At 30.2% G+C, this 23,880-nt stretch overlaps 1 protein-coding gene across 3 annotated transcripts in view; it reads right to left on the reverse strand.

The window, feature by feature from the left end:
• The window catches only part of LOC142324274 (E3 ubiquitin-protein ligase TRIM37-like), a 61,899-nt gene that overhangs the window by 22,715 nt on the left and 15,304 nt on the right, over positions 1–23,880 (reverse strand). For 2 of the 3 annotated variants that reach the window (XR_012756256.1, XM_075365165.1), the window contains exons 5-11: positions 18,936–19,145; positions 16,526–16,705; positions 14,507–14,621; positions 8,979–9,115; positions 5,518–5,719; positions 3,940–4,057; positions 626–704 (exon numbers count right to left, since the gene is read on the reverse strand). Coding sequence is in view for 2 of the 3 variants with exons in the window: in XM_075365165.1 (XP_075221280.1) it covers positions 626–704; positions 3,940–4,057; positions 5,518–5,719; positions 8,979–9,115; positions 14,507–14,621; positions 16,526–16,705; positions 18,936–19,145 (1,041 nt within the window). In the remaining variant the exon portion in view is untranslated. The remainder of the gene's footprint in view (positions 1–625; positions 705–3,939; positions 4,058–5,517; positions 5,720–8,978; positions 9,116–14,506; positions 14,622–16,525; positions 16,706–18,935; positions 19,146–23,880) is intronic. The other variant, XM_075365166.1, reaches the window with a different exon arrangement.

Below are 23,880 nucleotides of genomic sequence, written 5' to 3' on the forward strand. Positions count from 1 at the left end.
TAATTTCTCTAAACTTTTTTATGATTTTTTCTCCTTAGATGCTTAATTATAAGTAAAACTGATTACTCACAAAAAGATTAGAATTTTATTACAAAACTGAAAAATATTAAAACATAATGTTAATTTTTACTGTACAGTAAAAAAAAAAAATTATAGGGATTTTCATGAACTTTAAAGGTCTGAATAACTTTATTTTTTTTTTGGCTACACTTAATAGTTTTTAGATAATCTAAGAGTTGAATATAAGCATCTACAAGCACTTAACCTCCTAGTTATAGCCAATAATGAGAGATGAATTTTTTTAGCATCCAAAAAATTTCAGAAATTAACAGAATCGCTACTCAAATACAGAAAATATAATTCAACTAAATATTAAGGCACACTGAAATTAATATTTATTTATAAGTTTGTAATCCATAGATAATTATGTTAAAAAATATGTTTTGTACTTTGTGCTCAACTAATCATAAATAATTAAGTAAATAAACATAAAACTAATTCAATTGAAGAAATTATATTAATTATATTACATATATAAATTCCATTCTATTTTTATAAAAATACAGTTATCATTAATAAAACCAAATTTATACAAATAATATTAATTAAAACAATTTCATCTCACCTTAATTCAGGATCAGATTCTCGTTCCAAATCGTGATACAATAAACTCTGAGCCACTGTCAATTCAACATCATTATCACCTTTCATAGACAAATAAATAAATTTAAAATCCATGAAATACAAAACAAAAACATTGTTCACAAAAATTTGACATTAAAATTTTAAACTTATGATATTAAATTTTGACATATACAATTTAAATTTCAATATAAAAACCTATTAACAATACCTATAAAAATATAAAAAAGAAGTCATTAAATTTTTAATTTCAGCACAAAATTAAGGATTAGGACATTTTTTACTAATACTTTTTAACTTTTTTTTTCGTAAGTTATGTTATAATTTTGCTCTGATCACCAAACAGAAAATTGAAAAAAGTATTTTATCATTTTTTGTCCAGTTTTTAAGTTTATTACATATTTTTCACTTTTATTTTTATTTAATGTTCAGGTCTACAGAAACCATTATCAGTATAAGATATCATTATAAGACAAATTTGTACTCAAGAAACCCAAAAAGAGAGAACTTTTTCTTGATAAACAGGAAAGGAGTGTAGAGCAAAATTGGTTCAAAGTATCAAACTTATTTCCTTGAATTTTCATGTGTAAATACTGAGAATATCACCATGACTTCCAGAAATACACCATTATGATGTAATAATACAATACTAAATAATGATTACTATTAAAAAAATGAAAAATATCCACATTCATGCACCAAGATAACGCAATATCTCATTAAAAATACATTCCAATTAGTTATAAGGAAAACTTACAACAGAACCACTCAAGAACTTTTACTACAAAATTCAAAAGAATTATCAAAACCAGTCCATTTGGTAAAGGGTAAAACTTTACCCTTTACCCTTTACCCTTTAAATAAAAAAACCAAGCAGATGCAGTACAGCCCTTATTAAATCACTTAAAAATAAAATTAAAAAACTGGGTAATTCTTCCGGCAAGATTGTATTTTGAAAAAGAAAAATTGTTTATAGTTTTAAAATAAACAATTTTATTTTAGCTGCACAAATTAAACATTTGATGAAGTTAAAATGGAATTTTATAGAAAAATGTAAATTTTAAGTCCATAAAAGTGAAGGGCACAAATGTTGCAAGGGCTTGGCCATAAAAATCAGATGTTTGTTGATTTCATAAACTAGAAAATCTCATTTCACTGTAACATGAAATGAATATATATCCCTAAAATATGAATATGATTTTAGGCTTTACTTATATGCAAATACTAACTAATTAATACAATTAACATTTTACTTAATTTTTCAATGTAATTTTTTCATTTTCAAACCTAAACATTCTAATAAATACTGGACCAATTACCTCTATTCAATATTTATTGTCTCTAGAATTTTATAAAAAACGATTTGATATTTTTTTCATTTTTCTGAAAATTTTGTTTTTAAATTTTTTCAAATTTTATATATGCATATTATTCTTTTTTAAATGTAAAAGGATCGGAACCCACTTAAAGATAAGTTTTATTTTATATATTTTCTAAGAAAACAAATGAAAAGTTGTTTACATTTGGAGTTTTTTATTATATAAATAATTTTTTTATAAAAAGAATATTATGAATTAACAAAAATTATCTTAATCATACACATCACAATTTACATTCAAATTTTTATTTTTATCTAAGAACCCAGTTTTCTCACACTCCCAGAATCTAAGAGGATACAACCTGCATCCTTTAAAATTAATTTTAGGCACAGTTCAAAAGTAAGGGCTAATGAGTAATTAATAGCAATTGGTAACACTGAATGGTTCACACATGCGCAGTAACTTTAAGTAGTTTGTTGGGCATGTAACCACCACAATGCTATCAGTTCATTATTGTTTGCCTTTGCAAGTGTGTGTTAAAATGAGTGTGATAATAAAAAATCCCACCAGTTGTGAAGTTCAATCAGTGATTAAATTTCTAAAAGCAAGAGGACATAATGCTGCTGAAATTCACTATCAATTGTGTGAAACGTATGGGGGGCCTACCATAAGTGAAAGAAAAATGAGGCAACAGTATTATGATTTTACAAAAGGCCGTTCAAATGTTCATAAGAGAACAGAGAATTGGCACACCTAGTCTCTGGATTGATGATCTCGTTGAACGTATGAATGCTAAAGTGAAAGAAAATCATCGCTTTACGATTAGTAATCTTTCTCTAGAATTTCCAGAAGTTTAAAAACAACACTGCTGAAATCATGACTTGACACTATAGGCTATTGTAGACTAGCTAGTGTGCACAGTGGGTGCCAAAAAAGTGCTCACAAAGATCACAAAATGAAATCTGCATTTCACAAGGGACATGCTTTAACCATAAGGGAGAAAAATTTTTCCCATGTCATCATTGGTGACAAAACGTGGATTTCATACATCAATGCTGAGAATAAACAACCAATACTGTGTGGCATCAATCAGATTCACCTAAACCAAAAAATTCAAATAAGCCCAAACTCGAAGGAAAACCTTGGCAACTGTATTCTGACACCAAAAGGGTGTGCTTTTGATTGATTTCATGGAACCTGGAACATCCATCACATCACAAGTCTATTGTAAAACACTTTCTAAACTGCATTCATGCCATTCAAAACCAACAGGAAATCCTGAGGTCAGGAATTCTTCTTCACAGTAACACACATCCACACACAGCTACATACACAACAGAAACAAATCAAAGATTCAGATGGGAGATTTTTTATCATCAACCCTATTCTTATAGTCCTATCTCGCACCCAGTGACAACCATCCTTCCTATACCCCGAAAACTGGCTTGCGTCTCAACAATTTGAGGAAAGTGAGGAGTTGAATATCTTGGTACAAAAGTGGCTAAAATCCCAGGCAGCAGAATTTTATGCAGTGGGTTTGAAGAAGCTTGTTTCACAATATCAAAAGTCTTAGGAACAAAATGGTGGATTATGTAGAAAAATACATATTTAAGTATTTGAAACAATCAATTTTTCAACTGTTCTAATTTTGTTACTAATGGGCCCTTACTTTTGACTCTCACCTCATAGGATCATTTTTTTTTAAATACAAAGTTTTTTCAAAATTCATTATAAAAATATTTATATTATTTTTTTTTTCTTAATAAAAAGGACATTCCGCTGTGCTATTTCAAGAAATTATATAAAAAAGTGGATTTGAAAATTAGGTTATATAAAAAGTACAATATTTGTTCTCACTGCTTGTAATGTTGATGACAGCATAAACATGAAACAATCCTCCCAAATATAGTGAAAAAATTATGTATGAATTACAAAATGCACCCAATTAAAGTAGCACAAATTTAAAAAACGGAATTACCTGACATTGTTTCATCATCAACATCATTTTCATCATTACTGTTATCATCAGCAGTATTGCTATTTGAATGATTTTGATGACCACAATCTTCATTGCTACCATCACAGTCACTATCATCCTGAAAAGAATTTATTACATTATTACTAAAAGATTACTTTTATTTTTACAGAAACACATCAGATGACTATTCCAGTAATAAATGAATGACATTTAATAGTATAAAGATTTTAGAAAATTAATTCCATGTCAGCAATGTCGCACTGAAAACTAAAATAATTAACAATAGTAATAAAGGTGACCCTAAGTAGCACAAAAGTTTCAGTCCTATTTATGTCAAAGGTTACACAACATAAAAACCTTTTTTTATTTACAGTCCAGTTTTAAACTCCAATTGCATCACACAATGTTATAACATTGTGTGTATAACTTTGTGTCTATAATTTTAATTAAATCTTTAATTAAAAATGGAATAGAAATGAGTGTGCGGTAATAGTCGAGCGTACAAGCAAAGAATGCGACACTAGAGTATTCCATTTCGGGACAGTGTCCTTGTCTGTGGTAAAATACAGGAAGAAGCTGTTCAGTGAGTTCCTTGTGTACAGAGGGCGAGGTGACATAATTCACTGACAGAAGTGTGAACTACTTTCCTTTTGTAAATATCAGAAGTAAATAATTCTAATATACAGTTAATTATTCATTTTCTTGTTATCTTACAAGTTGTTATAATATAATCACTTTTAATTTTGTATTAATTTTAATTAGTCATTTTAAAGTTTATAGTAAAATCAGAATTGTATTTATTGATTATTTTATATATAGTAATTTACTTAACAGTAAATAGATTATATGTATTTATAAAAACATTTTTCTGTGCTTCTCTAAATATCCTTATAACTTAATTGAAAACATTTAACAATTTCTTCTACTACTACAATTAATAATAACAATGATGAATAATCAATAAGTAATAAACTGTCACTAATATCATTATAAATGCATATGCAAACATCACTTGTATGCAAACATACAAGTGAGGCTGAGGAAAAGATAATTACAAGGGGCATTGTTAGCATCACAATTACTATATGTGTGACACCTACATATTACAAGTAAGAGCTTACATCAAGAAAGAATTGTAGTGAGTGTTAAATTTTTATCATATTTTTCTTGCAAAAATATCTAACATAACTTTACCATGTTCTGACTACCTTCAATTAGCCAGGTTTACACCCAGAAGGAACAAATAAAAGACAAACACTGACAAAAACAAACAAAGAATGATAGCTTATTTTAGAGAATATTTAATTAGATATAAATAAGTGAAAAAGTAACCCAGGCAAGAGAATAATGGACTCCAACATCCAAAAAAATAACATGATATTCTAATTAAATTTTTCATTGTGTGTAATATGATGAAGTATTTCTGAACATATTTATACGGACCATTTTCTATTTTAATAAGAGGAATAATCCTGTTAAGTTCAGCAGAAACCCTGTACACTATATAATAAAAAAACAAGAACAAAAATATGAATACACAATGATACAGACATAAAAGCAACAGTATTAATAAATTACCTCACTTTCAGATGAACTGGCACTAGATAGCTGTAAATGTACACCAGCAGTAGAATTATTAATAATGTTTGGTGAAGATACTGAAGTAGTAGCAGGCAGAGTACAATGTTTACGCTGAGTTGTAACTGTTTTACAAGATTTACTAGAAGCATTTGACGATGATACTGTTGTTGAACTTAGACTACCGCTAGCATTCCCATTTCTAAAAAAAAATAAAGTATACTAATGTTATAAAATGTAGTTGAATAAATATTCAAAACTGTTAATTTTGAATAATTAATCAAACAGTTAATTTAATTAACTATAAGGTGAAGTATTTTAATTTATAAACTGGCACTTATCTAACACGAAACCTGATAACTTTATATCATAAAACAGAAATATTAATAAGAACTTCACACACCAACAAAAATTCAAACAGATATAGACAAGTAGTGTGATTGCCTTAGGCAATAATAATGTACACCTCAAAATAACCTGCAGTTGAGTAGCATTATCATTTACAACCTGAATTTGCAAACTAAATAACAATCTGATAATATGTGATAATACTGAATTAGATTTAGGTACAAAACAGTCATCAAAATATATAATTAACAACACATAGGAAAACAGTAACAATCATGGACACTATGAAAAGGAGCAAAAAATAGGCTGTATGCATTTGAAATAATGGGGGAGGTTAGAGAAGATTAAATATGCAAACAAGGTGAAAAATTAAGTAGTGAAGTGAATGAAAAAGAATAGAATTGTAATTATTACCAATTCAGAATAGAAAGCTAACTGAATGGAACATATCAAAAGAAAAAATTATTAAAGACACAAAAAAGGATAAAAATTGATTATTAAAAGGAAATGGGAGTAATCAGGAACAAAAGTTCATCTAGGGATAGAGAAGAATGGAGATGGAGATGGTACAAACGTCATAATTCAGGGCAGATATGACGATGATGATGATAAACAATAAAACATAATACATTGAAAAAAATTATGCAATATAATTCAAATAATGAATATTAGTATAAAAATGCACTATACCCAATAAATCAACAAGAAAAATAAATCAATTTTGACCATGACAATTCCATTGAAATTACTAAATATCTAACTGAAATTTAATAATAGAATAGATGGATTTTACCATAAAATATTTTAAATTTATAAAAATTAGTTTCTGATTAGTTTTCATGTGCCTCTGGGCAGTACGTAGGTTGTTTTTAAACTTCCACTTAATGAATCACTTTACACAATATTTATCTTGGAATATAACCTTTGAAAAATTTCATATTGCTAATTTTGTAAAAAAGAGAAATATTATTCTACAGTATTTTATCAGTACTTTCTCTGACAAGAATACAGTATCTAATTTGAGAGTAAATGAGACCAAAATGTGTAGTAGATCTAAAGCTAATCATAATCTATTACATTAAAGATTTAGTTTAAATATACATAGCTAACTTTAATAATAATAAATTTGAAAACATTGCAAAGCACAATTAATCCACATGTGCATTCTGTGGAAAGTACTGATTACTCACAACCAAACTTTTAATGGACCCACTGAATCAATATTTGTGGCATCAATGATTAAAGTTATTTTATAGAGACGTTGTTTTAAGTGAATTCTTTCCAATTTATAGTTTTAAATTATGTTGGGAGAAGAAAAATCCATAGAATCCATGAATTGTTTGCTCAGCTCAATAAGGCCTATCGACAGAAAAATAATATCACAATATTACAGGAAAAAAGTATGAAATGGCAACCAAATTTACCTGAACCTCAATCCTTTGGGTACAATCTTCAGAGAAAGATATTATATACAACATTTTAAAACACCCCATTAGCTTTTAATAATCCTCCAATCACTACTAAAATTAAAAAAACAGTTAAAAGCTTAGAAGCGGATCTACAGAAATCCTTCTAACTTTTCATTTATTTTCAATTTGGCAATATACTGCTGGCTGAAATGTAATGCAGTCACTTGCAAATAAAAAAAGATAATCAAATGAAACAGATGTGGCATAAAAGTACATTTTATTTACAAAAAGTACAATTTAGATACAAAAGGTTACATTTATTTTTCAAAGTAGTCACAATTTACAGCTTCACATTTCTCACAACAAATTAGTTTTCTCATTCCGTCAATGAATAACGCTGGTGATCTTTCTTGATCCACAACCTCACTGCATTCTTCAGTTCATCAACTATTATGAAATGAATACCTTCAATATCAATCTTTAATTACAGAAACAAGTGAACATCGCAGGGCATCAAATCTGATCAGTAAGGGTGTGTTGAGTAGGTTAAAATAACTTCAAAAGGACCTTTGGGAGTTGCATACAATGTGTGTGGCCAAGCATTAACATGTTACAGAATTATCAGCTCTGTGAATTATGGAACATGACACATACAGTATCCTAAGGTGTTTTAACATCTCTTTGTATTGCATGCACAGAATTTACAGTTGACCCAGCTACAATCAATTCATCCACTTTCTTTTTGGCTTTCAGACGACAATGAATGTCATTATTGTTCACTTTTTCTGTTAGATTTATTTACTGCACATTGTTTTAGACAGACACGTTGTCATGGACAATGTACTTGATTCATTAAGAATGACGATAAACAGAAAATGAGAGGGCATGCATAGGTCAACAGATTTTGAAATATTAGTAGTAGAAAAATTAAAATACAAGATCACCATCTATCACTTTTCACAACATTTTCTTCTCTTGTTATATTCCAGTGACATATTTCAGAGATGCCTCTCATAAAGTAAATTAAATAAATAATAAAATAATCATGATGTAATTTTAAATTTAAACTTGGGTGCGCTCAACGCAACTGTAAAAGGTTAAGTCAAATCTACTGTGTTAAATTTTACATAATATGAGAGTAATTATTACATATAACATAATATATGCATAATTATCCATATTTCAAAGATTTTAAAGCAAGCTTATAGGGATAATGCAATGAAGTAAGTATACAGATGTAAATTATTATATGACTCAGGAGCATAGCAATTAGTTAAAATGAACATGAACACAAAGTTAAAAACTGTTTTAGAGACAATCTGAATGTGAAGGCAAATATGTAAAAACTGTATTGAGCCGACTCAAATCAGTTGCTGTTACCAAAGCACAAAAAACTGTAACTCACCTGAGGTAGCGTACAAGTCCATTACCAAGTCCCTATGGTAAACAGAGTGAAGATGTCCCTTATAAAGCTGAATATATACCTTCATTTCGGTAGCCTTGGCGTGCTGATATCTAGTAGAATATTTAGCAGTGAAGGAAATTTGAAATCACTTCATTCCTCACTTTCTATTATATATATTTTTTGGATTAGCTATATCATTTTTGAAAGTAACTTTGTGTAATGTATGACACGTCTAACAATACATACAATATATAAGTTAAAATTTAATAGTTTAATACTTGACAATCAAATTTACATACCTGGCAGCAGGAGATGGACATGACATAGAATCCAGCAATGGTAATGGCTCGCTGGCACCACACAAAGTCTGAGTGACATTAGCACCTTGACAACGTACAGCTCTTAACATATTACAAGAGTAATCTGTTGCCAGCCTCTAAGTAACAAAAATAAAATATACAATGTTTACATATGTATGAGAGTAAATCAAATATAAATGGGATTTTCTTATTAAAAAAAATTTATTTATTGAAAAATAAAAGGCAAATACAATTTATTTTTCTACATAGTTTCCTGCTTTAGAAATTAATTTTTCCCAGTGAGAAGGAAAGTTTTTTATCACAGCATCGTAGAATGAAGCTGGTTGCGTCAAGAGCCAATTGCGCAAGAATCCCTCCATGCCCTATCTTCGAATCATTGCCCTCCTGGAGCATCTTTATGCGGCCCAAACAAATGAAAATCACAGGGCGATATGTTCGGTCTGTAGGAAGGATGATCAAGTTGAGTCCAGTGCATTTCTTCTAGTTTTGAGACTGTTAGAGCTATAGGGCCTGGCATTGTCATGGAGGAGGACTGCCTCTCCAATCGGTTGGTCTCGTCTTTTGCAGTGATATGCAGCCCTCACCTCATTCAACAGCTTGCAGTAGCAAATAGGATTGATTGTGTGTTGCTCATGCAAAAAATCAATGAGCAAAATGCTTTGCTGGTTGAAAAAAATGGTTAAAAGAACCTAGCCAGCTAATAGTCGAGTTTTGGCTTTCACTGGGGCTACCTCCCCTTTCCTCTGCCACACCATACTAGCTTGTTTTGACTGGGGAGTGTAGTGGTGGACCCACGTTTCATCGCATGTGACGATCTAACTCAAAAGTCATCACCTTCTTTTGCAAACCTTGCTGTAAGCCTCTGACAGAACTCCAATCGTCTCAAATTCTGATCTGTGGTCAAAAGGCGAGGAACCAATCTGGCACACACTTTACAGAACTGTAGGTAGTTTGTGATGATCACTTGACAGCTTCCATAATTAATTCAGACCTGTTCTGCAATTTCGGATTGACCCATCGATTGTCTTCTAGAATGTCTCAAACCACACAAATATTTTTGTCTGTAATGCTGGTCTGAGGACGGTGATCGTGTTCCTGATTTTCCACACTCATTCTCATCCTTCCTTGAACTCCTTATGCCAGCCAAACACACGAGTCCTTGACAATGTTTGGTCCCTGAACTTTGCAGTCAATCTCCAGAAAATTTCCATCGCTTGAACTCCTTCATGAGCAAAAGATTTTAAAATTACGCATTGCACAGTGGAGGGGTGCACCTGTTGCTCTGACTTTATGAGCATTACTGACAAATTGGTTGAGAGTGTGGAATGGCCGGCTCTCCCCACTCCTAATAACCCCACCCAAACATACTAAAAGCGTGGGTCCAGTCCTACCAACTGTAGACTCAGGAACAAAAATCCCATTTATATTTGATTTACCTTATATATATATATATATATATATATATATATATATATATATAAGTATATGAAAGTTACTACAGAAGGAATGTTAATATTTTCTGCCAAAAGGACACTAAAAATACTTTCTATGATAATCCAAATAAAATATTTCTACACAGACATTCCTAGTGCAATTTTTGAGAGATATTAAATGCATTAAAAGCAGAAGAAAATCTATTTTTCATATGATATTAACAAATTGAGCATTTCTTTTAATTAGTGACCTCATTGGGAGTTTGATATCATTCTTCATCTTTCATCCCAAGATACACTTCAAATATTACATGTCATATTTCTACAAAAGTGCCTTGGGCTTTTGAAGAATTAATTATCATCTAACAAAAAAAAAAGATATCTAAATGAAACAAACATGGTATAAAAGTACATTTTATTTACAAAAAGTATTAGTAGTAGGGAAATAAACTAAAAGATGACACCATCTATTACTTTTTGTGACTTTTCTTCTCCTGTATATTATACCCTCAATATCAATCTTTAATTACAGAAACAAGTGAAAATCATAGGGCAACAAATCTAATGAGTATGGGTTTATCGAATATGTTAAAATTTCAACTTCAAAAGAGCCTTCGGCAGTTGCACACAATGTGAGTGGTCAAGCATTATCATGCTGAAGAATTATCAACTCAGTGTATTATGGAAAATGACACACAGTCTCCTAAGGTGTTTTAACATCTCTATGTATTGCACAGAATTTACATTTTGCATTTCAGTAGTTTAAGTTTTTTTTTTTTTATGTAACCCAAAAATGGTAGACCAAATATGTAACCCCAAGAGTTCCAAGCCAATCTAACAGACAGTATTGCCACTCTACTGAACCCCAATTAAGAATCAGCTACTTTGTATCAGTTGTGGTTAATTACGGATAAGAATATGACAGCATGTACCACTTAGTACTTGAAAAGCACTTACTGAAACATAGCACAACAGAATATTGTAGAATACTGCTATAACTTAATGCAACAGAATATAGTACAAACTGCTATAACTGAATGAAGGATCATGAATATGGTAGGGATAATTGAGCAGTAAATGTGCTGAATCACTGACAAAGCAGATCAAATATTGATCTTGATTTTAAAACAGGAATTTTCAATTTATTATTATTATTATAAACTTTTTATTTTTTTGAAGTTTTAGGGACATTTAGCAAATTTTAGGGCAAAGTCCTCTGGGCTTTTGGAGGTTCCACAGGTTCCCTCTCTGCTAAAGGCCTCTGTCATTTTGGGGACTCCATTTTTTTCCTGAATCTTCCTTTTCTAAGATTTTCACCTCTATCTTGTAAATTCCCTGCACTGGGATTTTGGTAATTTCAACTTTTGGATCAGCCTTCTTCTCTTGCCTTCATTCACTATCCTTTGTCTTCAAACGTTTATTTCTCAAAGGAGACAAACTCTTCTACTTAACAGCTAATGTTTTCTTCCCTTGTTTTAAGCTATCCTCTCTGGTTGGACGATTCCTAAGTTTGTTGTCAATGATGTGTTCAACCATACTTGCTAACGCTGGAGCCAGTTCCACAATCACATCCTTTGCATTGAAAGAAGCTGCAGGAGATGAGATAGTACCACACCTAGTCTGGATTAGTGAAAGTCCAGATTACCCGGAGGATATTAAGACACATCGACTGGAGTTTTGTTTATGATTCCAATATTTGAATAATTGTTCAAATCCTTCTCAGTTTACTATACGTAACAGTAAACAACATGGAATTAGTGAATATAGCTACTAAGATTACTATAGTTAATTAAAAATGTTTACTTCCATAATTTAATTAGTATACATATAAATTTGAGGCTTATGAATCTTTAATTGAATAACACAAATCACAAAGAATATTATGCTTAGAAAATGTAAAACAAAATCTTTGTAAAAAAACTTCAAACAGTACATTCTACATACAGTACGTATTACAGTAAAATATCAATTGAAATGATATATCAATAGAAAAAATGAATATTTTTCTATTTTAAATTTGAAGTGCTTTCGAGCAGTGCGATCTTGTAAATACTTTAACATTAAAAGTTTGTAAGACTGTCTTCTTGTCTCTCACATTTTCACAGATTCAGAATGATTTGGACAAGTTACATTTCATCATTTGAGCTGTCATTTTGGCTACCTTGCGAGGTGGCGCCAAACAAGCCTTCACAATCTCATCTTCCTTCAAGATCTCATTCCTAATGTTATTATCACATGTTACCCAGAGAGCAATTCTTCATCATTTATTGTCGAACAGCTTTCCAACTTTGTCAGTTAAATTAGATGCAATGAGTGGTTCTTCCATAGAGACATCTGACCAAATATTTTTCCAGCTTTTGATTAGTCAGTTTGGTAATTTCATCCCAAGCTGTGGCACAAAAATAAATAGCTATTTTTACATTGATTGTTTTAAGAATTTCTGTTGATTTTTGTTCTTTAGCAGCTTCTTGTTGTTCACTTGTTGTCAATGATCACCTCTTCAAAGCTTCTATAACTCCTCAGTTGAGGGTTTATATGCGAGCACTCACATTTGGTGAAAAAAATCTGACATAGACATTACCAGATTTCAGCTGTTCTTCTGCTGGATGACACGCAGCACTGTCAATGAAAAAAAACTGCCCTTTCTTCTAATCCTTTTTCTCTCAAATATTTGATGACGAAGGGAACAAATATGGTTATGGTCAGTGGTCAGTGGTTAGTGGTTTCACTAACCACTAAATGGTTAGCGAAACCAATCTTTAAAAATATCTGAACTCATCCAAGCTGATTTTTGGGACATGTACTTAGCTGGAAGAGCATTCAAGTTAATATTTTTTAGTGCATGCGGTCTAGCAGACTTCCCTATAACTAACAATGGCAATTTTAGTCCTCCCAATGCGTTATTGCACAGCAGACGTGTCGATCTTTCTTTGCTAGATTTATGGCCTTTTGCTGAAGATTCAAGTTTGAGACCATTGTTTTTTTGGTTAACATCTAAAAAATATACCAGTCTTATCACATTAGATATCTGAGCAGCAGTTAAATTTTCATCAGCAATTAACTTAACAAATTTTTTTTTAACTTTTCACTAGCTACACTGTCACTAGAGAGACTTTCACCAAAGATTTTTAATAGGTGTACACCATGTCATTCTTTCCACCTTGCTAAACAACCACCACTAGTGGTAAATGACAGTTGACTTCCTAATTTTTTACTGAGAACTGATTTTTACTTTTGATTGCAGTAACGGTCCTGAGATTATAACCGCTTGTTCACATTCCTGACAAAACCACATATACAAAGCTTCATCCAAATACTCGTGTTTAGATTTTTTTATTGTAGATCTACTTCCCAAAGAGTTTTTAGCAACCATTTTCGCATAAAATTTTTCAATGGCCTCTGTTTTTTTTCCAATCAGAGACTGTTTGCTTTGCAAGTCCTAATTCAAGGGCTATGTTTTTTAAACTTTCCCCTTTGTCAACATGGTTAAGAGTATGTACTTTTTCTTGCATAGAAACTGTTACACTTTTTCTTTTTGTCAGCATTTTTCGTTTCAGAAACACAAAACATGCATGCAAGAATACAAATGAACAAACAAAAACACAATACCAGTTTAACCGTACTATATGTACTATAACATATACGTAATGAAACTACAACTACGAATGATCAGATTCGACTGATCTAAGATTGCTGAAAACCAGTGCAGGAGAAAATATAAATGTGAAGTGTTTATTTTTAATAATGACTCACATCTGTCAATCCAAAGTAGCGCAGTGTACTACAGCAATGTCACATAACCCTAATCATAAACAAAAGTAATTAGTCATCTTATTGGCACCTTAAAAAATTTACTCTCTTTTTCCTTTTAATGTGTGTCATCAGAAACTTCTTCACAAGTCGTAATGATCAGATCGGGAGGATCGGTCTGGATTATCCAGCAGTCTGGATTAACGCGATTTTACTGTATTATTAATATTATGAAAATTACGTTGTACAGTTACATTATTGTCTTAATCACAATTACTTCCTAATAAAAGGCACTATGTTAAAAAACAAAAAAAAAATACTTACTTGTTTAAGTTCATTAAGCTGTTGTACATGTTGATTTTGAACAGTATGAAGCTGATTAATATACCACTGTTGATCACGACACCTTTGAAAAAATGTCGGAGGACGAACCTGAAATCTAGTTATATAAAAACAGAAATCAATTAAAGTAAAAATATCAGATACACCATATTAACTAAATAACAAACGTCATAACACATTAAATTAAAATTTATCGGTCAGATTAGGACAATTATTATTAATTAATTTTTACCAGTTAATTGATTTTATTGATTTGTTGAAAGAAGTGAAACCCAGTTCATTTATTTGATTAACTAAATTTATTAACAACATATTGTTAAATAATTACTAACAGAGAGTAAGCCTAATATAAACTTATTAATTTATAAATGTAAATTTATGTAAAGTTTTTTTATACAAATTAAGTTTATAATACATTACATATTTGATAACTTGTTTAATAAGATAGTTAAGAAAATATTTTTGAATGCCTATTATTGAAAGTTACACAAAGATATTGTGATAGAGATCAAAATAGAAGAATGGGATAGGCAAAACAGATTATAAGAAAAATTAATTCTACATAAAGTATGGTATGGGAAACTGGAGAAAAAAAAAGTAACAGGAAGACCCTTGTGAAATGAAGACATGCAAAAGTATAGGACAAAGTGAAGAAAATGCAGAAGACCCTTATATTTGAAGGTAATGTGGTGATAAAACCAAGAACCAAGAAGAGTATCAAAGACGATGCATGATATTGACTAAATTACATAATCAGTTCAATTAATGGATCTACTACTACCCAAACACTTACCCCTCTGTCTGGCATGCTAAAAACAAATACATAAGTAAAAAGAGATTTCAGTCATTATTTAACATTATGTTTAGAAAACATGTTTAGGGAAATGACACTAGCAGCTTCTATAAACTGAACTAAATGAACTCTGAGAAAAATCAGATTTTACAAGGCCAGAGTTCTTCAATTTGTCAGCCTTCGCATCAACATTAGATAATGTCATCCTTCATTCCACCCAATGTTTTTAAATGGCAGGATTTTTTAATAAGTCTTTTCACAAATGAAAAGAGATCATGACCTCACTGTGCCCAGTTCATCAGTTCTTCTGTTCTTCATCCAAAGAGAAATGAAACAGGTTAAATTTTCTAGTTCATAAGAGCCTTAGGGGTTGTACACAATGTGTGTGGCCAGTCATTATCGTATTGGCAGCATTATTGGCTCGGTAGATTGTCCTACGCACATCTCCTAAGGTGTTTTAACATCTCTGTGTACCACACAATCAATTCATTTAACTCCTTTTGGTGCTTCTCATCAGCCATAGAAACAGGCTCAATAATCACTTTACCAGCTTCTGATGCACAAAAGTTTACTGCCAATCTACTCACAGTACTTAGATCAACATACACAATGAACATATACAATTTTAGATAATACTGAGTGTCACTAGCAATCACTTTCTGCCATTATTCATTTTCATTTTTTTATTTTGTTATTCAACATTCATTTACTGTTGTTAAAAATTCAATCACTGAATATTATTTTAAATGCAATAACATAGCATGCATACTAAACTCCAAAATGATGGAAACTGACAGAAAATAAGGTGTGGATCAATGAGTTTTGCAATGTTAATTGGCAGTACCTGTTGCTCTATGAAACATTTGTTCTACTGTTACGTTCCAGTCTCCATAACACTTCAGACACTCCTTGTAAAGCCAGAGATAGGACTTTGGGAGTAAAATACATGACAAAACAAACACATAAACAAAGCAGAATATCTGGGAAATAAAAGCGGAGTTGGGAGAATAGTAGTATTGAATTTGTATATTCTTGTGACTACACTATAAAAAAGACACATGAAGAAGCAGAATTTAATAAGATTTTGATACTCTATCTATTTTAATGTACGCTTTAATTTTTATAACTCCACAAATTAGATTTGAGAAAATAACATAATAAAAATAAAAAACAAATTTAACAATGTAGAATTAATTAATTTTTATTACCTTAGTATTAGAGTATCACGTTCAGTATTAAGGTAACCCTCACTAGCAAGGAGATCTAACCTAAAGAATCTATTATATCCCCAGCATTCACCAATCTCAAAATCAGATGCGAATTCACGTACAATATTTTTGCTAGCATCTCTTGAACCCTGATGTATCATTTCAACTCTATATTCATACCTTCAAAATAGAAAGACATTCACTTTAGTTTTTACTTATGAAAATACATCTAATACAAAATTATATTCTGTGAGAAACACAATTTACACATAATTTCCTTCCATAAGATTACAATTTTTATTATTGTTTATAATTTCCCAAGAAAATAACAATTGAATAAAAATTCATTAATTCAAACCTCACTATATCAAATTTGTGATAATTTAGACAACAACAATAAATAATTTTATACGTTACTGTAAAAAAAGTTTCCAAAATTTGATTGAGGCAAATTATATGCAACACCAGTAAAATAGCTAGTTATCAGTACAAAAATCATATTAAACAAACAAAAATGTTTTCAATAGATTTGTTCAAAGTTTACTTACATTGTTTGGTATGCTTAAGTTGATCACAAATTAAGTTATTGTACAGTTCGATTATCATCAACTTGCCCATCACCATAAAATCTCATTACATTTAAAAGATAAAAGGCCTTACAAATAAATTTAAGTTTATAAATAAAAGGCCTTGAAAACAACAAAAAAATGAACAATCCACAACATTTATGAGACTAGGATTATATTTTTTATGGGAAATTTTTTTTCATAAAAGTAAATAGCTATATTTTCTACTTAACTTTTATAATAATGTAAAACCAGAATAAATTTATCATTACCAACAAATTTAGATATTTCCTGATTTTAATATACACAGCTGTTTGTTTCTTTGATCAGTGTTAATACAATGACATAGAATAGACTAGAATAGTCTATTTATATTTTATAGTAACATGCATTACTAAAATGTACAAAACATCATCATTAATATACAAATATATATAAATGATATATATATATATATATATATATAATATGAGTTAAATATACATTCAATAAGCATTTCAATCAGAACAAACCACAGCTGACAATAATCATAATTAATTTGTGCTATATAATATTTTATGTAATACTTTACAACTAATTTTGAAAAAATTCTTATACTAGTACATCGGGACGGTTTACAAATTAAAAATATTTTTTACCGTCTTAAATGTCTCACACATAACCACTTATTGCTATAGACAGTTTATTGAATAGCCAAATTCTGATTAAACGTAACTGCCATACAACACATGCTAACATCTGCTAAACACATGTTTAACTTAAAGAATATTTACTGATCTGTTTGAAGGTCTATTTCTACTTCTAGCAAAATGACAATGTTCATTGTTTTAAAAACATTAATATTTTTTTCAATAAAAAATGATTAGTACATAAATAGAGGGAAGTATAAAAACGTTACTTAAGCAAAGAGCAACCAGCAGTAAGCTTCAGCACACTTTAAATTAATCAACAGCTCTTTTCTGTAGTCTGAACAATTAAATAGTCTAGGATTTTTACTTGACATCTTGGCAATACATTGGTCTGCATTCTTTAAATGCAACATGAACCCTTGACGACAGTTTTATTTGCTACTTGATTGTCACGATCCATCCAGTCAACTGTTGGATCTAACACCATACCCAGGAATTTTATTAGCCTAGCTTCTTTGCATAAGAACAGTTTACCACAAAAGCTTACCTCTTAATCTTTTACATCTTCCACGTTCCAGCACAGTTTATTGGTCCTAATGTTGATAAACTTCTGCAGCAGTATCAAAAGAACTTATGAACTACTGGAATAACCATTTATCTTTATAATTAAAGATCATTAGCAAACAAAAACATTCTGGACATTTGCATTTGATACTGTAAGAGGAGTCTCATTAACATAAATATAAAAGAACAGCAATCCCAGTGAAGACCTTTGTGTAACTTCAACAGTTTATCAATTCAAAAAAAGGCTCCTGGAACTGCATACTATTTTCAAGATAGGTTTTGATAATATTAATTTTGCATTATCAAATCCACAATGTAGTAATTTATTCGTAAACATTTAATGCGCGACAACATAAGCCGAACACCTGTCAAAGAATCTAGAATATATTTCCCTTTTTTAATAATTTCAACTATATAAATGATGTTATACATCATATATTCTGTGATCTATACAAAACACAAACTGTCTATCAATAAATATATAAAAATATCCTTTTAATCTGCACTTTTAAAGAGAAAAAAAACTCCAGTGAAATAAATGTGTATAGAAAAATTCAGCTGCTCAACCAATGAACTTCAAATGTTATACAATAAGTAAAAATAATAATAATCTCATCAATAAAAATAAATGTCAGAATAATATATACTTACTTAGATGTTTCTGGAAGTCCAGCAGTCAATTCAAGGAATACAGAAAGGTAGTTACCACGTACAACACCATTACCATCAGGGTATACTTTCAATCTCCAACATAATCCATTAACGTGCAATGGTGATGAATAAACGGGGTCAGCTTTATGTTGTAACTGAGTGAATCTTTGCATTACAAAAGTACTACTATCATAGCCGGGTACTATTTCACTACAAAAACAAAAGTAATAATTAAAACTATAATTAACCAGTTCAGTAGAATTTTTATTGTAATTTAATTTTTAATCACACTAACTTAAGATTCTATATTCACCATCCCCCCTTTATAACAGAGATCACCAAAAATTACCAACGTTTTTGGAAAAGACTGTAAATATATATTTGAGTGAAATGAGTTGAAGTAATCACCTCAGACATCTTACAGTTTGTCATTTCAGTTGCAACAGAACAAAAAAATGTTTTCTTACATACACATTTTTGAAATTACATTTTAAAAAAGATGACTCTGTATTCAAAACTCTGCTACTACCTCATTAAAACTTTAGTGACTGTAAAACTCATTTTTTAAAATAATGTATGAAGTTGTTCTGCTTTTAATTCTGGGCAGGTAAACAGATGAGTCATTGTTGCTTGGACACCCCAGCAACAAAATTCAGCACATACATCAAACACAGCAATTTTCTACATAAAGGGCTCTATAACCACAGCACAGTAGACCGTTAAAAAAAAAAACAAAAAAAATTTATAAAATAATACATCTCTCTCACTCTCTCTCCCCTCTCACTCCTTTTTCCACAACTGTAGCGAGTTTAGCCGTTAGTTGTTTGGATCATAGAAAATTGCTGTATGATCCACATGATAAAAAGTCTCTTGAGGAACTCAATCACTTGAGAAATCTTAAGTTTATATCAGTATACTCCAGTTAAATAAATAAATTGAAATGTTTACAGTTTCTTCATTTGGATCAGTACATTAAATACGTTAGACCCATAAGTTTTTGAATTTTTCTTCATGATCACTGAAAAGTAATAAATAATAAAAACAACTATAAAAATTAAAAAACACAACTACCAAAAAATAAAAAAAAGATTAATAAGTAGAACTAAAAAAAATTACAAAAACCAAACTAAAAAGAAAAGAAAACAAGATGTGGAAATACAGGACTAAACATCATTATGTAGTATTTAATTAAATAAAATTATGGCTGACCAATCAACTTTCAGACAATTTTAATTTGTTTAGATATAGTTTACACATTGTAGAAATAGCAGACATTTAAGGTTGTCTAATGATTAAGTTCTCCCCAGGTCTTAAGAATGATAAGAAAATTTTGTCCAATGAAAATACAGTCAAATTCCTGTAACTCTAATATCTGTAACTCAAATATTTCTACAACTCAAAATTTATTCTAATTCCCGGCTGTATTGTATTATGTTATACAGAAATATAATTCCTTTAACTTCAACAAAAATCCTATAAGTCGAAGTAAAAATCTGATTAATTTGATTTATTACAAAAAATAAAATAAAAAGCCCAAGTTTTAACATTAGGGCTGTAATACGAAACTTATTTTCAGTTCAGAAATATGAAACAAGCATGATTCACTTCCTGTACTATACGATAACAGAAAATGATGAATCAACATATAGTAAAGGGGAAAGCGAAATCTTATACTTCACTCATCAGTATTAACCGGAACTCATTTGTCGTAAGAAGTGTACATCAATGTGTCTTTATAACCATCTTAGCTTGTATGTCTGTTTGGGTTTGTTTGCTACTGTAAACAAGGGTGTTCTTATTCTTTCCTTACAACAATCTTTATGTGTTAGTTTTTGTACAATTAGGTTCAGTTTTTATTCAGTTTGATTAGTTGTTACACTCTTAATATTCTTTTTTTTAAATGCGAATAGAGATTTAAAAACAATTTCATTAGATGATAAAATAAGGCTCATAATAGAAGTAGACAAGGGAAAAAAGCAAAAAAAATTTATCACATCAGAATTTGGTATACCACACAACACGCTTACAACAGATTACAAAAACCGTGAAAAAGTTTTGAAAGATCGTAGCCTTCATAAAACAGGCGATATTAAAAGGGTAAAGTCTCTCAAGTATCCCGATGTTGAAGAAAGCGTTTTAGAGTGGTTTAAGACAATCACAACCAAAATTTACATGTTAGTGGACCAATTTTACATGAAAAAGTAGAATACTTTGCAAGACAGTTCAACTGTACGGATTTTAAAGCTAGTGTTTTGGGTTTGCCTAATAAATTTATAAACTAATCCTTTGGAGTGGCTTAAGTTAAGAGACAGAAATTTTTTAAAATGTTTGTAATGAAGTCTGTAATACGTGGACACACAGTACACTAAAAGAAATCATAAGCACATACAACAACAAATCACGATGTTTTTAATGCTGACGAAACTGGACTGTTTTATAAACATTTACCTGACAAAACTTTAACTTTTAAAGGTGATAATAAATGCCACAGTGGGTAATGAAGTAAAGACCGCGTCACAGTTCTTTTATATGCGAACATGTCGAGGACAGAAACATTGAAACCTCTCTTAATTTGTAGATTTTAAAAACCACATTGTTTCACTAACGTTAAAACATTGTCTATTCAGTATGAAGCTGATAGAAAAGTGTGGGTTACTAGTGAAATCTTCGAAAAATGTTTAATCAAATTCAATCATTATTATCATTTGAAAAATAGAAAGATTGTTCTATTTATTGACAATAGCACAGCACATCCAAAATCGTTTCCTCCGGAATTGTTAACAATAAAATGTGTTTTCTTTCCACCAAATGTTACCTCTAAACTCCAACCAACGCATCAGGCCATTATAAAAAATTTTAAGCAAGTACAGGAAAAGGATTAAAATGAAAATATTAGAGATGGCTGAAAAGAAACAACAACCAGAAATTAATCTTTTTCATTGTCTACGAGAAATTAAAAAATCTTGGAATGATGTGACTGAGCTAACAATTTTTAACTGATTTAAAAAAGCTGAATTTAAAAACCCACAATGACCTGTTATTTTGTCGGAATGTGTACAAACTAGCAGTGAAAAAGCTTTGTTCTAGCAACAATAATAGTGATGATGATAATGAATGGTAGCAGTTACTGAAGTACCCAGTGATAAATTTACAGGATTATGTTTCTATAGATGAAGATTTGGTAGTAGCCGAATACCCTACTGACGAAGATGTTGTAATCAATACGATTAACGCAAAGGCAAATGAGAATGACACCATAGAGACTGACTCAAATAACAACAATGATGAACTACCCTGCATACCACCCCCAACTTTAATGGAAGTTACAGGTAACATTGAGTCTGTTCAACGATTCATTGACTCAAAAGATGATGTACCAGAATTTACTTTTTCCGCGGTGGCAGATATAGAAAAATGGTTGACTACACTGTATCAGAAGAAACATCTGACTACTATCAACAATTTTTTTAATTGAATTTAATTAAATTCAGTTTCTTTTATGAAAGAGCCAATTTTCCTTCACTATTTATTTTATTTTTTATAATTTTAATATTGTTTTTATTTTATTTGAAAAACTTTTACAATCCTTGAATTTAAAACTGAACTGTTTTTTACATACTATACAACCCTGATATTTTTTACTAAATATAACCCTTGAATTTTTCATTCATTTATAATTTTTGTGCAATAAATTGTCAGCGAGAAAAAATGTAATTAATGTATAGTACTTTCATGTACATTTATTAGCCTACATTTTGTTTAGTGTCTTCCACGATAATAGAATACTCTTCAGGTATGTTAAGTTTCTTTATTACCTTGAATATTCAAGTTATAGGAATTCCACTGTCGTTAAATGCAGTCGGGGGCTCTGAATAGTAATTGTCATATACAAATGAGCTATGAATAGTAATTATTCTATATTAAAGAGGTATACTAATTATTATATAATTAAAAACTGTCTGAAAGTTGATTGGTGACCCATTATTACTTTAATTAAATACTGCATAACAATGTTTAATCCTTTATTTCCATATCTTTTTTTCTTCTTTTTTTATTTTGTTTGCTACAGAACACTCAACTGTATTTAGATGTTAACATTGAAGCAATTCAATACAAAAACATTGCTGATGTTTAATTATACAAATTTCATATCTCAATTAGGTTTTAATTTGCACAGAGTCTAAAATAATTCTAATTTTAAGTTAACCGAAGTACTTTACCAGTATCTCCAAAGAGAAAAAGGTTTTTTGTTTCATTCTGAAAAATGTTTGTTTATTGTTGTAAATCACATTTCTCCCAATCTTAACTGTAGGGGAAACTTTACAGTAAAGTAGGTACTATAAATAAAGGGTAACCATCTAAATAAGTAGTAACTGAAAAGCAGTGGCAGTGTATAAAATGTGGTAAGATACCACATAGAGATAGACAATACAGCATCTACAAAAAGTTATATAGCAAAATAACACTGTGTGGCAAGTATAGGCTGCCAGTAAATAAGCTTACATCTCTTATGGACAGTTATAGAAGAGGAAAAACCAACAACAGTGCACAAAAGAAAACCTAGCAAACAGGTCCAAGATGTCTGATCTACATCAAGCCTAGTCAGTATAAGACAATAGACAATACATCAAAATGGTAAGAAAAATAGCAAGGAATCAGAGGAAAAGCAATATAACTGTAGAAATATTAAAAGGTCACAAAGTGGATCGAGCATAAAAAAAACTCAATTTGTTTCAAAGTAAGAAAAATTCCACATTCATGGAATAATATAGCGAGTCTTTTCTGTACAAGAATGGTTATCAACAGACCTCCTATTAGTTTATTGTCACAAGTTTATGAATTAACTCAGTGTTACCAAAAATTACTAGAAGAGAGAATGAGATATAAGCATGTAAGTAAGCAAAGTTCAGGGAAAAATATCAGAACTACAGATCAACAAAGAAAC

This window comes from Lycorma delicatula, chromosome 4 (genome assembly GCF_047948215.1).
Source record: "Lycorma delicatula isolate Av1 chromosome 4, ASM4794821v1, whole genome shotgun sequence".
Taxonomy (NCBI): domain Eukaryota; kingdom Metazoa; phylum Arthropoda; class Insecta; order Hemiptera; family Fulgoridae; genus Lycorma; species Lycorma delicatula.